The sequence below is a fragment of the Photinus pyralis genome, unplaced genomic scaffold (assembly GCF_008802855.1).
Source record: "Photinus pyralis isolate 1611_PpyrPB1 unplaced genomic scaffold, Ppyr1.3 Ppyr1.4_unclustered_Scaffold4446, whole genome shotgun sequence".
Classification (NCBI taxonomy): Eukaryota; Metazoa; Arthropoda; class Insecta; order Coleoptera; family Lampyridae; genus Photinus; species Photinus pyralis.
Genome location: NW_022171583.1, coordinates 3,138 through 15,847, shown reverse-complemented (window position 1 = coordinate 15,847; position 12,710 = coordinate 3,138). Strand labels below are relative to the sequence as shown.

General features: G+C 38.8%; 1 protein-coding gene across 1 annotated transcript; it reads right to left on the bottom strand.

Annotated features, from left to right (window-relative positions):
- Window positions 1-6,761: 6,761 nt before the first annotated feature.
- Window positions 6,762-11,925, bottom strand: LOC116182251. The gene is made up of 3 exons (XM_031502772.1): window positions 11,230-11,925; window positions 10,950-11,166; window positions 6,762-9,460 (listed from the first exon to the last, which is right to left on the bottom strand). Exon 3 carries the CDS (start codon window positions 8,263-8,265, stop codon window positions 7,660-7,662), a length of 606 nt encoding a protein of 201 aa, XP_031358632.1. The 5' UTR covers window positions 8,266-9,460; window positions 10,950-11,166; window positions 11,230-11,925; the 3' UTR covers window positions 6,762-7,659.
- Window positions 11,926-12,710: the final 785 nt, after the last annotated feature.

Below are 12,710 nucleotides of genomic sequence, written 5' to 3'. Positions count from 1 at the left end.
TCATACTTTAGACCTTACGCATATAAGTATGCAATAATCAAGATTTCTTTTACCTCAGAGTTTGAGCAATAAGCTGCAGATAGAAAAAACAAAAACGAAGAAGTATGATGAAACGTGTCGTAATTTTACGGTTACCATGATCTAACGTAGTTATAAATACGCTAAAACGCAACCATGCATTTAGGGATATAAAATACCTATGCTCTGAAATTTATCTTCTTTTATGTGTATAGGGCAGATTAGGTACACAGAAGAAAAACTGCTCGTTCGAAATTTAAATGTGTAGGTATTACCGGGTGCCAAAATTAATTCTTCTATCAGAAAAACAAATTTCATAAACATGATCACTAATGCACAGTATACAGGGTGTTTTTTTGGGAGCTTTAGTTAAAAGTTTCTGGGAAAGTAAAATAGGTAGGTTTTTGAAAATTTGTACTTAGGAGTTACTCTGAAGGCCGAATCGATGTAAAATATTTTCAAAATGGCCGCACTTCCGGAAACACCGGAAGTAGATAGTAACTTCGTTATTTTAAATGGCAACCCCTATTTTTTATTGCTTTTTTGGATTCTACGTGAAATTTCACTTCTTTTGATACCCATATGTCGATATCTACCATTTATGGTTTTTAAGTTATTTTGACTTTAAGAAAAAAAATGGCGGATGCAGATGGTACCTTGATAATTGATTACTTGCAAACGGTTGTAGTCATGGCAACCTATTTTTATCAGTGCATAGAGAATGAATAGGGCTTTCTTTTAGTGCACTTAAAAAAAAGTTAAGTTGCGTACGACCGCCCCTATGGATATCCAAATTTATGAAACTTCAAAGACTAAAAACTCAGTTTTTTTTAATGGAATGACCACGTTCTTACTATTCCATGAGATAGAGAATCGAAATGGGCATATTTTGACAATACATGTTCCTATAGCTATCTTTAACAGTTTCTGACTTATTCCCATTTTATTGAATTGACACTATTTTTTTAGGATTTTCTTTTTTAGTAGTCGGCCATGATTCTATAACAATTGAATTTTAAACAAATCTAGTGACACTAATCCATCACCCACTGTTATAGGTTAACATAAGTTTTTCAAAAATCGAAAAATGACTCGCAGTGGTTTCACCTATTTTGGAATTTAATTGTTATTTATGGTGAAATGGGCAGAATCGCGGCGCGTGCTTTCCGTACATTCATTCGAAAACTAGAACGAAATTGTATGAATTTTTGAAATTTTGTACCCCTAATGCACTACAAACCGTTGAAGCACAAGTTATACAAAGCTCTACAAGAGAATATTTAAGAAAATGAATTGAATTGCAAATGCAAGATTAACAAAATAAATTCAATGCAAAATATAAAAAACTTTGTTGAAACATTTTTGGTATGGAATTGTTGCTAGAACAGATATCGCATTACCTCTCTTAATTTCCAGACTTATACGTTGTTTAAGAAATTCAGTTGAACGACTCTGTTTAGATTTTTCAAAAATTTTCTGTCCTATATCCTTATTAAATGAGTTATTTATTAATGAATTATTTAGACTAGAACTAGAATCAGTGGTATTAAAGAATCCATTCCTTGATTTGTTTAAAATTCGATTGTTATAAAATCATGGCCAACTACTAAAAAGAAAATGCGAAAAAAAATGGCATCAATTCCGAGATCAATTCAATGAAATGGGAATAAATCAGAAACTGTTAAAGATAGCTATAGGAACATGTAATATCAAAATATGCCAATTTCGATTCTCTATCTCATGCAATATTAAGAACATGGTCATTCCATTTAAAAAAACTGAGTTTATAGACTTTGAAGTTTCTTAAATTTGGATCTCCATAGGTGCGGTTGTACGCAACTTAACTTTGTTTTAAGTACAGTAAAAGAAAGCCCTATTCATTCTCTATGCACTGATAAAAATGGGTTGCCATGACTATAACCTTTTTCAAGTAATCAATTATCAAGGTACCATCTGCATCCGCCATTTTTTTTCTTAAAGTCAAAATAACTTAAAAACCATAAATGGCAGATATGACATATGGGTATCAAAAGAACTGAAATTTCACGTAGAATCCAAAAATGCAATAAAAAATAGGGGTTGCCATTTAAAATAACGAAGTTACTATCTACTTCCGGTGTTTCCGGAAGTGCGGCCATTTTGAAAATATTTTACATCGATTCGGCCTTCAGAGTAACTCCTAAGTACAAATTTTCAAAATCCTACCTATTTTACTTTCCCAGAAACTTTTAACTAAAGCTCCCAAAAAAACACCCTGTATTTAATACATGCGCTTAATTTACATAGGTAATCCGAATTTTACGTGGAAGGTTTTCGGGGTTTAGATAAAGTTATGCAAAAAATTAAAGCAGAACTCTGCTTGTGTAATGTGGATATTCTCGTTCATTCTTTTTTTATACAGAAACAGCTCCCAGGAAATGTATTCATAATAAATTCAGTTTTACACATACTACGTAATGAAACCCCAACACCTAGGGAATGTGAAACAAGAATTAGATATAATTACTTTATGGGTCAAGCTAAAACCAATTTTACATAGCTTTTCACTTATGTAGCTAAAGATAAGACTTCTACTCTGTTTCTATGAAAAGAAAATTACATTCTTAAAGCATTTGATATGGATAATGTAATGTCCTAATGTGAATATAGTATCTGGGAAATGATATGCGTCCGAACTTCTTATTTCCATAGTCCAGGAGGCACTCGTTTCTAAAGCAATCAATCAATCAATCAAAATACGTTTATTTACATTTTATAGATGATACAATAGTTGTGTTAGTAGAAAATGAGTGGCGGACTGCTCAGAAGTCAGGACACTTGAACGTCGAGATAAAACGCCTAAATCTCCGTACAATCTGCGCATGCGAAAGAAACGTCAAAGTTCAAAGTTGCATCCATCGAGCCACCGTATCTAAGTCGAAGACGAGCTTTACGGCCCTCCGGAGAAAATTAGGAAGATTACGAAGTTTCCGAAGAAGAGCGACTTCCACCTTCTATTCTGAGCGCGGTCCGTGTGCTTTGGAAGGTACCCAGGGAAGTCGCACTGAAGCCTGCCTGTGACACGGCGAACCAAATTCGAATAGCAGCCTGCAGTGGGCGGTCCTAAACTTACTCAACTTCCGCATCAATCGAAGAAAAACCAAGATTGCGTTCCGACTCCCGGTGCACATAAACAGTATACTTGAAAGGTATTTCTAACTATCATAAAACCCGCATCGCGTCGTAGTTTACCGTTTTTCGTAGTTTACCCCGTTGTAGTTTATTGTGTTGTAGTTTATACGGTCGTAGTAGTGTCAAATTTAGCTATTGTATCACAGTCATTATAGAACAGCATGTATGTATTGTAAGGGCGACTTAATTCCCTACTAGTGTTTTGAGTTTAATAAGTGCTTTGTGAGCGCTGTTTGCTTTCATGTTAACGACTCGGGCCTGGAAAAGCGTTACGACGCGCACTTACAGCGTTTGTTTTGATTTTCGATTTAGTTATATATTAATTTCTGAAACAAAAAATTAAGTTTCTTTCTGTACTTCGCGGTTCTAGAATCAACAATTTGATTTCAATTAACATAATAAAGATAGACTTTTCTTTTTGTGCAATGAACCTCAGTCCCCATTTCTTTTAACATGCGGTATTTACAGATTAAAGGCGAATTCCTAAGAAAATAAGAACGTAATAAGTTTTAATAAAGATTATTGATTTTTATTCATTTATTCTTTCCCATGTTCCCGCAGCCCAACAACAATTGTTTTATGTAAGAGGAACCGCCCGAAATAAAGTAGCTTGAGGAAGAAACGGTAGGAAGAGTTGAAAAGTAACCAGCCGGTTACACTACGCAATACGTGATGACTTTGCATCTTTACCTGGATCCACCATCTTATTAGGATTGATATTGGCGCGCGTCAGGCGATGGATTTCTACATTTCCGATTTGGGAAATTTTACCATTGAATTTATAATAAAGTCAATGATTCTACTTACATTAACCTTGTGAATCTACTTCATTCTACCAACATTACTACCTACTCGAAGTTTGTACTTGAGATTCCGATAATTACCTGAATTCTAACCGCAAGTATTTGTTATAACCACACTAAGGTACGCTAGCCACTTCCACTTCGAACGCGGGCGCCGAGAGGATAGACACGGGGCGTGACTTGTAATATATATATATATATATATATATATATATATATATATAATAAATATATATATATTATATATATTATATATATAATATATATATTATATATATATAATTATATATATATATATATATATATATATATAGGACAATACTCCACCGCACCTTTCGACATCCAAACGTATAAATTTCCCTATCTCTTTGACATCCGTTGACGTTTCGACATCCGATTTCGGATGTCGAAACGTTTTCCCGTGTTATTTCACTCTAGAGCCCCTAAGGGTGAGGGGGAAGCAATTTCAGGAAGATGTCGAAAAGATATGGTTGTAAAATTAATAAGTATATTTTAGTTCCGCGCTTTGCTGTGAAGAGCGCGCGCAGGAGCTTTGGTGTGTATATTGAATATACAAACGCAATGTCATAACTGCGACTGAATGACATCCAGCGTATAATTGAAAAAATGTACGATTCTACTCATAGCCCCTAATTACATCCGAAATTTGGCAATCGCGCTTTCTATAAATAAACTCCACGATATCTGCTTTTGCACCTATTTAGCGAAATAAACGGAAGAAGAATTACATTAACGTTTGGTGTATAATTAAAAGTTTATACTCTGCGAACTCTTTAACATCACCTATTTTATAGTTAATTAATACTTCTAAATGGGAAGAAATTAAGTTAGGTTCCACTCGCTGTTCTAATCCAAATTTCACTTTTGAATGTTATACGTTGTTGATATTCAGGCGATCCCCTATTTGTTATATATATATATATATATATTGATTCAGAGATAAAGAGAGAGTCAATAAATTGAATTGTAGCCATCTCAATAGAATTAGTACTATATTTTGAAAATCTCCTTTGAATTAAAAATTAAAAATAATTAAAATTGAAACCTATTTGCACCATTTTTAGCCAAAATGTTGCATCGTATTAACCATACACGAAATTTCGTTTTTGAATATTTCTGGTTATTGAACCACTTATTTGTTCTAAATAATGCTACAGACAAAATTATTTGAACCCTGACTTTTCTAATATTACTTGTACCATTTTAAAAGGAATTTTTCCAGTAAACATCCACTATTAGGTTTTTGTATCACTTAGCAACTAGGAAGAGACCCCCGTTAAAATTAAAATTCACAAAAATCTATTTTGCACCTTTATTTAACTTAAAAGGTTGCATCCGATTAACCTTAAACGAAATTTCGTTTTTGAATATTCTGGTTATTCACCCCCTCTGATTGGTTCTAAATACTGGTATAGACAAAATTATTTGAACCCTGACTTTTCTAATATTACTTGTACCATTTTAAAAGGAATTTTTCCAGTAAACATCCACTATTAGGTTTTTGTATCACTCTGCAACTAGGAAGAGACCCCCGTTAAAATTAAAATTCACAAAAATCTATTTCCCACCTTTATTTAACTTAAAAGGTTGCATCCGATTAACCTTAAACGAAATGTCGTTTTTTAATATTTCTGGTTATTGACCCCCTCCTATTTGTTCTAAATAGTGGTACAGACAAACTCAATTGTACCCTGACTTTTCTAATATTGTTTGTACCATTTCGATAGGAATTATATTAAACTAAACATTCGCTATTCGATTTTTTGTCACTTGCAACTATGAAGCGACCCCCGATAAAATTAAAATTCACAAAATCCTATTCTGTACCATTATTTAATTCAAAAGGTTGCACCCGATTAAATTTAAACGAAATTTGGTCTTTTGAATATTTTTGGTTGTTTGTCCCTCATTTATTTGTTCTAAATACTGGTACAAGCATCCATTTTTAGATTTTTGTACCACTCCGCAACCAAGTTAGCTGTTACTATTAGTTTAGTGTGAAACTAGCATGTTAGATGAAATTCCTAAAAATTTCGACATTAATTACTGCGTATTGAGCAAAGGCAAACGATGAAAAGTTAATAGATTAATATCCGACTTCATAAACTATGATTAGACATATAGATCACCAACACCTAGCCTTATAATCGAGGGGTGGCTAACATTTCAATATTTTTAATCATTGGCAGAGTAAATTTTACTCTATGTCATTGTTTATGAAACCGGCCGTTTTGTTAAAAACAAAGCATAGAAAAAGTACCTATAATCTATTTTACTATAAAACATTGCTATTTGATCTCTGTCTTCCATAGTAAACCGTGCGATAACACTTTTAACGCCCTTGACACAGTTACCTTTGGTTTGAACCTACCATCCGTATTTACTAGCCAGTAATCATGGCAACGTTGCAAGGATGTTATAAGGTATGTAAAATTTTTAATGATCTCACAAGATACACGGAGTAAAAATTTATATACAGTATACACTGGAGTGCAAAGAGATAGGGAGAGAATTTTTTTAAAAATGTGTATGGTTTATTTTTTAAGGGCGCAATAGCCTCATATTGCAATTCAAAAAATATACTCTCATGGCCGCAAACTGATAACTGTATCGGAAAGGGTGGATGTCATATCGTCAAAATTTTTGCCGGATGTCGTAAAGTGCGTTGGTCGACTATATATATTATATATATATAATATATATATATATATATATATATATATATATATATATATAGGGATCCCAAAATCACAAAATATCACAGCTTATAGATAAGTGATCCAAGTGCAACAACGCTAATAAGTGAATCAAGTAGACAACACCTCCCCTTCCCTCTTAAAACAAAGAACCACGCAAGGTATAACTGTAGGAAAATAGTTCCACCTTAACCCCTATGACTTCGAACAAATGAAACTTACCGTGCAGCAGGGGGCTATACCTGCCACAAATGCGTACCAGGACAACGCACGCAATACGAAATGGCTTAACCAGACCTTTTTTTTATAGAGGTTTAGGAAATCCTTAATGGACTACCCCCGCTTGCGGTCTTAGCGGGGGGCGTGGGGGACTCCCTTACGGGTTACCCCCTAAAACCCTTTCCTCTGCCTGGTATGCCATGGCCGGGCATCACCTTTCGGCATTCTTCACTGCCATGGCCGGCCGGCGCCTAATAGTAGACGCCTACGGTGTTACCGCCGCCCTTGCTCCCGATCTCGGGCTTCTCTCTCCCTCGCCCTACCGCTGTTCTGTACCAGCCTCGCCACGGCCTCCTACTTCTCGCGCCCTCTCAGCATGATCCTCACCACATTTGCCTTTTCCAATCGCCCCCCGATCGCTGTCTCTGCCGCCACTCTCTCTCTCCCAACGCACGCACCTCAAAACCGCGTGACCCGGCACGTCTATTTCCCCGCAGTCCTCACACCTGTCGTCCTCTCTTTTCTTTATTTTCTTCAGGTAAACTTTATTTTCCCCGTGCCCGGACAAGAACTGGGTAATAAAGTAGTCCAGTTCGCCGTGGCCCCTCTCGCACCACTCCCTCATCTCCGGAATAATGGTCCTCGTCCAGGAGTTTCGTCTCTCCCATCTTGTCTGCCATTCCACGTACATTCTCCCTCTCTCGTCCACCCTTGGGCTCGCGCCATCACCGCTATCTCCGCGGGCCATAGCCCCCCAGAACCAGCGCGTCTTCGAGCTGCACCGTCCTATAGCCGCAGCATATTCTAAGAGCTAGCAGCCGTATCACCCGGTTCACGCTCGCCATGGCCGTGCCCCACTTAGTTGCCGGCCACCACACTTCCGCCGCATACAGAATGCCTGACATAACTGCCGCCGCCATGACTCGCCTCCTGCTCTCCCGCGCGCCTCCGGTGTTTGGAAACACCTTACACAGAGCCCCGTATACTGCCATGGCCTTATCGCTGATCTCCCGTGCGTGCGGTATAAAAGAAAGGTTCTTGTCCAACCAGACGCCCAACACCTTCACCTTGCTGTCTGTCTCGATCGTCTGCCCGAGCACCCCCAGGTTGAACGCTGCCAGCCTCCTCTTGCCTGTTAGCATGGCCAGCTTGGTCTTCTGCGCCACTAACTCTAAACCTCTCGCCGCCATCCATCTGCTAACCCTCTTGATCGCGCATGCCATCTTCTCCTTCGCCCTGCTCACATCCCTATCGCGCACCACCACTGTAACGTCGTCCGCGAAGGTCACCAGCTCGATCCCACTCCCGTTCACCACACTCAGCACCCCATCGTACATCACGTTCCACAGCAGGGGACCTAGCACGGACCCCTGCGGCACTCCCGCACTGCAAATGAAACTGTGCGTCTCCCCCGACGGCTTCCGCGCGGTCACGCACCTGCCGGTCAGGTAGCTCCGCACCAACCGTACTAGTTTGGCCGGCACTTCGAAGTCCCTCAGACCCCTCACGATGGCGTCCCTCGAGGCCGAATTAAAGGCGTTCTTAACGTCCAGCGCCGCCACGAGGCACACCTCTCTCGTCCTCCAGGTCCCCTGGTTCGCCTCCTCCACCTGGCGTACTATGGTCCCTTTCTGAAACCGAATTGCCGCTGGTGTAGTTTCGGCTCCAGTACCTCCTCCACCTTCCCCGAGAAGTCAGTTAAACATATCGGCCGGTGTCCTCCTCCTCCTTTCGGTATAAGAACCAGCCTGCTCCCCTTCCACCGGGCAGGGTATTCTCCCGTTACGATTGCCTCGTTGATGGTCCTCGCTCAAGCCTCCGGGATCGCGATGGCCGCTGCCTTGACCACCCGCGCCGGCACCCCGTCGGGTCCTGGGGCCTTGTCGTTTGGCAGGGTCCTCGCGGACCTACCAGACCTACCGTAGTGTTGCGCAACTCTACCAGTACCACTTCGGCTTAACTTGCCGTATAAACAATAACCAATAAATAAAAAAAATTAAATTTAAAAAATCACCCAAACTATTTATATGTATGAGCCGAAATCACAGAAACTTAACACAAAGGTGTATCTTGTATACGAAATGTCTTCTACTAATTGCTAACGAACGGGTACATTCCCAATTCCAAAGAATTCATAGAATCAATATGATTCTTCGCTAACAAGTTTCCCGAGAACGTCTTACTTCGTCACAAAATTTACAAGTGCTATCCCAACGATAACGATACCTGGACGAACAACTAACATACGATGTACGACTCCTAACTTGTCGACTACTCCGTGAGACACCGGTCCACAATCCGCAATGCTCTGATAAACGTCTAGTGGCCAACGCCTCCTTAAAGGTTACGATAGTCTACGCTACTGGTATACGGCTTGTTAGTGCTCCATATCTTACACGGTGCTCTCGATATCATGGCCACGCAATCGGCAAGTCTCTCTCTCTCTCTCTCTCTCTCCAAAAACAGTAACACATACGACGAAGACCACGGATTAATCTACTTGCAGCTTCTTAACCTCCAACCGGCTTTCCGCTGAAAATATACCCCAAGATATACACCATCGAGACAACGCAGAACAATATTGTGTAACGTTAATTTTATTAAATCCTTGTATGTTAATTGTGTTGCCTATTGTCCCTTTCGTATTTTAAATGTTTCGTGAACTTGACCCCTAATCCATTTGATAAATCCCGGTCACATTCCTGTCTCCTTATCTGTATGTCACATTTTTGCCCGTGGGTCAAGATCATTCTGCTTTAAGTATTAGCATCAAGCACACGATTTTTGCCACTTTTCGCAATTATTATAAACTTGAATTGAATACCTTGATTAAAGGGGTAGTATACCCAAAATCAAAAAAATTGTAGAAGAAAATCTAAGAACAAAATTTCAAACCGGAGTTTTCTACGATGAGTAGTTTTCAAATTATTAACGATGAAAGTTTGAAAGACAGAACATGTGACGTCATCCCGACATCGTGTGTGCGGCGACACGGATCCAAGGATTCCAAACGCGTCAGTTCTTTCATAATTCTAGTTCGCTTTCCTTTGAAAAAAACAAGAAAACTTACTGAAGTATCATTCGAACATATATCCTCATATAAATTTGGATATTTGTAATAAATTTCTGTACTCAGCTCAGACTGGATACCTATGCTTTCAGTAAGAGTTATTGGTTCCATTTGATTCAGTTCTTCTGTTTGATTCTGGCATATGTTTGATGTTGAACTGGTTTCTCCACTACGAAGTTGATCGTTTACCCACAATAAGCAATCGGACACAATCTTACTTTCTTAGATAAGTTGACTGACGTTTTGTAGCTTTATTAGGACCTTTGTTTCCTGTGAGATGTAAAGAAGGGATTGCAGTATTGTTAGGCTTCTCAAAACTTTATACTGAGCCACAGGGTCCTTTCCTTCTTGTATCTTTAAAAAAAATCATCTTTAAAGTGGACACTGCAAACGACGTGACTATACTATGATTCAGCGGTTTTTTCTACTTTTCCAGACTTTATTTCGGCACGGCTTCTTCTTTTCTCGGGGAAAATTTGCAATGTTACATTGGCATTTTTCAAATTATTGTTGCAGCGGAAACACAAAGTTAGGAATTTTTAAAAAAATGCAGATCACTGACTACCAGTCTCAAATTAACACGTCAAACGTCATCGAATCCATATATTGCTATAGCGCGCCACCGACCCATTTGTCGGGATGACGTCACAACGACCGTTTTTTACATTCGACACCTTGCCATTTAATAACGAAACGGCGTAGCGACTTGCGGTTTTCACCGTTACTCTTACATATTTTTAATCTATCTTTAGACGAAAACATGAAATTTGGGTATACTGCCCCTTTAAGGATTAATTTTGGGAAGTTGGCTCAGTTGCTGCTACCCTTTAGTAGTATTTTGGTAGAGCTATATTTCGCTTCGGCGGATTAGATATCGGTGCACATGTTAAGAAGCTCGTAACACCCGCGAGGTAAATATTTAATCACCCATTAGACATTTAGTTGACTTACCTTTTAGCTTCTCTTTTTGATACGCTTAATATCCAACGACCATTCACCATCTCTCGGCCGATCAACATACTCTCACATCATTCGATAGGAAGAGGAGGCTGCAGATAAAGCATACCCCTCGATTTAGTAGCACCTGCTAATCCGATCAGTCAATAAAGGTCAGAAGTTTCCTGTTTGGGTCGTCTATTGTTCCCGTTTCGTGTCGTCGAGTGTCTTCCTATTTACAAATGTTAATGTTTATGTTATGTAAAATTTCAATTATATGCCTACGGCAACGTACCTGTTTTAAGAGCTTGTATCAAGGTACACAAAACTACAACATTTATATAGTCACCTATCTGAACTATTGCGACTCATTTCAACGTATAGTCAAATCACCTACTTGTGAAGCGTCAACAAGAGTTTTGCTTTAAATTAGCATACCCTAGGTTAGGTGACATATTGAGTAACAAAGATAAAAGAAAGATCTTTCCTCGTATCCCCTTGTGCCTTTGCAGTACAGTAACTATTTTTTTATAGAACCTTGTTTAGCCCGTTGTCTCCTGGTGTATCACTCCTCATTTAAACTAGGGAATTTAGTTGCCAATATAAAACCCTCCCGTGTACTGTTGTTTTATTTCCTGTTTGTAACCGAGTTGTCCTACATACAATTTGTTTTTAGAGCGGAGACAATCACCACGCTAACTGAATTACTCGATATTGTACGCTCATGGCGCCCTGATCCTTTCCACCCTATAATTGAACCCACACCTGCTAGCTTGGGGAGTAACAGTCACTTTAGATCAGGATCCCTCGGATTAGCCCTTGTCCCTTATTTGTAGGTTTTGTAATTCCTCCCGTTACAAATATTTGGCGCCCAAACGCTGAAAAAGGGGTAGTTAGTTATTATCGAGGTTATTATAATAATTTTTTCTACAATCGATATCCAAAGTAGGCATTTGCGCTCGTATTTGACAACGCAAACGTCACATCTTTTTCGAGGAATGTCACTTTGTCGCTTATAAGCGACAAAATAGAAAAAAAAACGCTCGCTCTCCCAATTATTAACTATAAATCAAATATGCATTGCTCAGAGTATCCAATGACAACGAGTAAAAGACATCTTTCATTTGGGAATAAGATTAAAATGATTTGAGTGAGAAATTTAAATTTCTGGAAATATGTGAACTGATCGATTGTAGAAAAAATCTTGTGTGTAATTCGAGTGCAAATTGATTGTCGATTTCAACTGTCAACTGTCTCTTTCAATCGACAATATATCATTTTGCGCTCTTAATACACAAATAGCTATAGTAGCTATTGGGTGGAATTTGAGAAAGTTCAGCATAGAGTACGAAACTCACCTTTTGGTAAAACGGATTACATAAATTAAAGTAGATACAACAGGCGAAGTTAAATTGATTGCGCCCTCTCCGGCTTAGCGTTCCGCGTGGCCTCCAAGTCCACGTAATTCGATTAAGGAAATCAGTCCACTCCCCCAAGCGGCATTAAAGCAACCAGACCAATGATTCCCAAAACTTAAATCCAACGGATGCCTTAATAATAACCGATAACCATCGCGCAATCACTTTCACGATATCATCCTTCACCAGTCTTTCGTCATCTTCTCTAACGTTTTTCCCCCCAAAGAAAGAAGTTCCGAATCGCATCGCTCCGGTCATTTACGAAGACAACCATAATAATCCTACTACGGCGAAAATTATACGCGTGACCAAAATTCATACTCCCATATCGCATACCGATCCTTAAGATGACAGCCGT

Bases quoted from the DNA above. Each gene is read 5' to 3' on its own strand.
- LOC116182251 (XM_031502772.1), bottom strand. From the start codon at position 8,265: ATGTACGATGGGGTGCTGAGTGTGGTGAACGGGAGTGGGATCGAGCTG.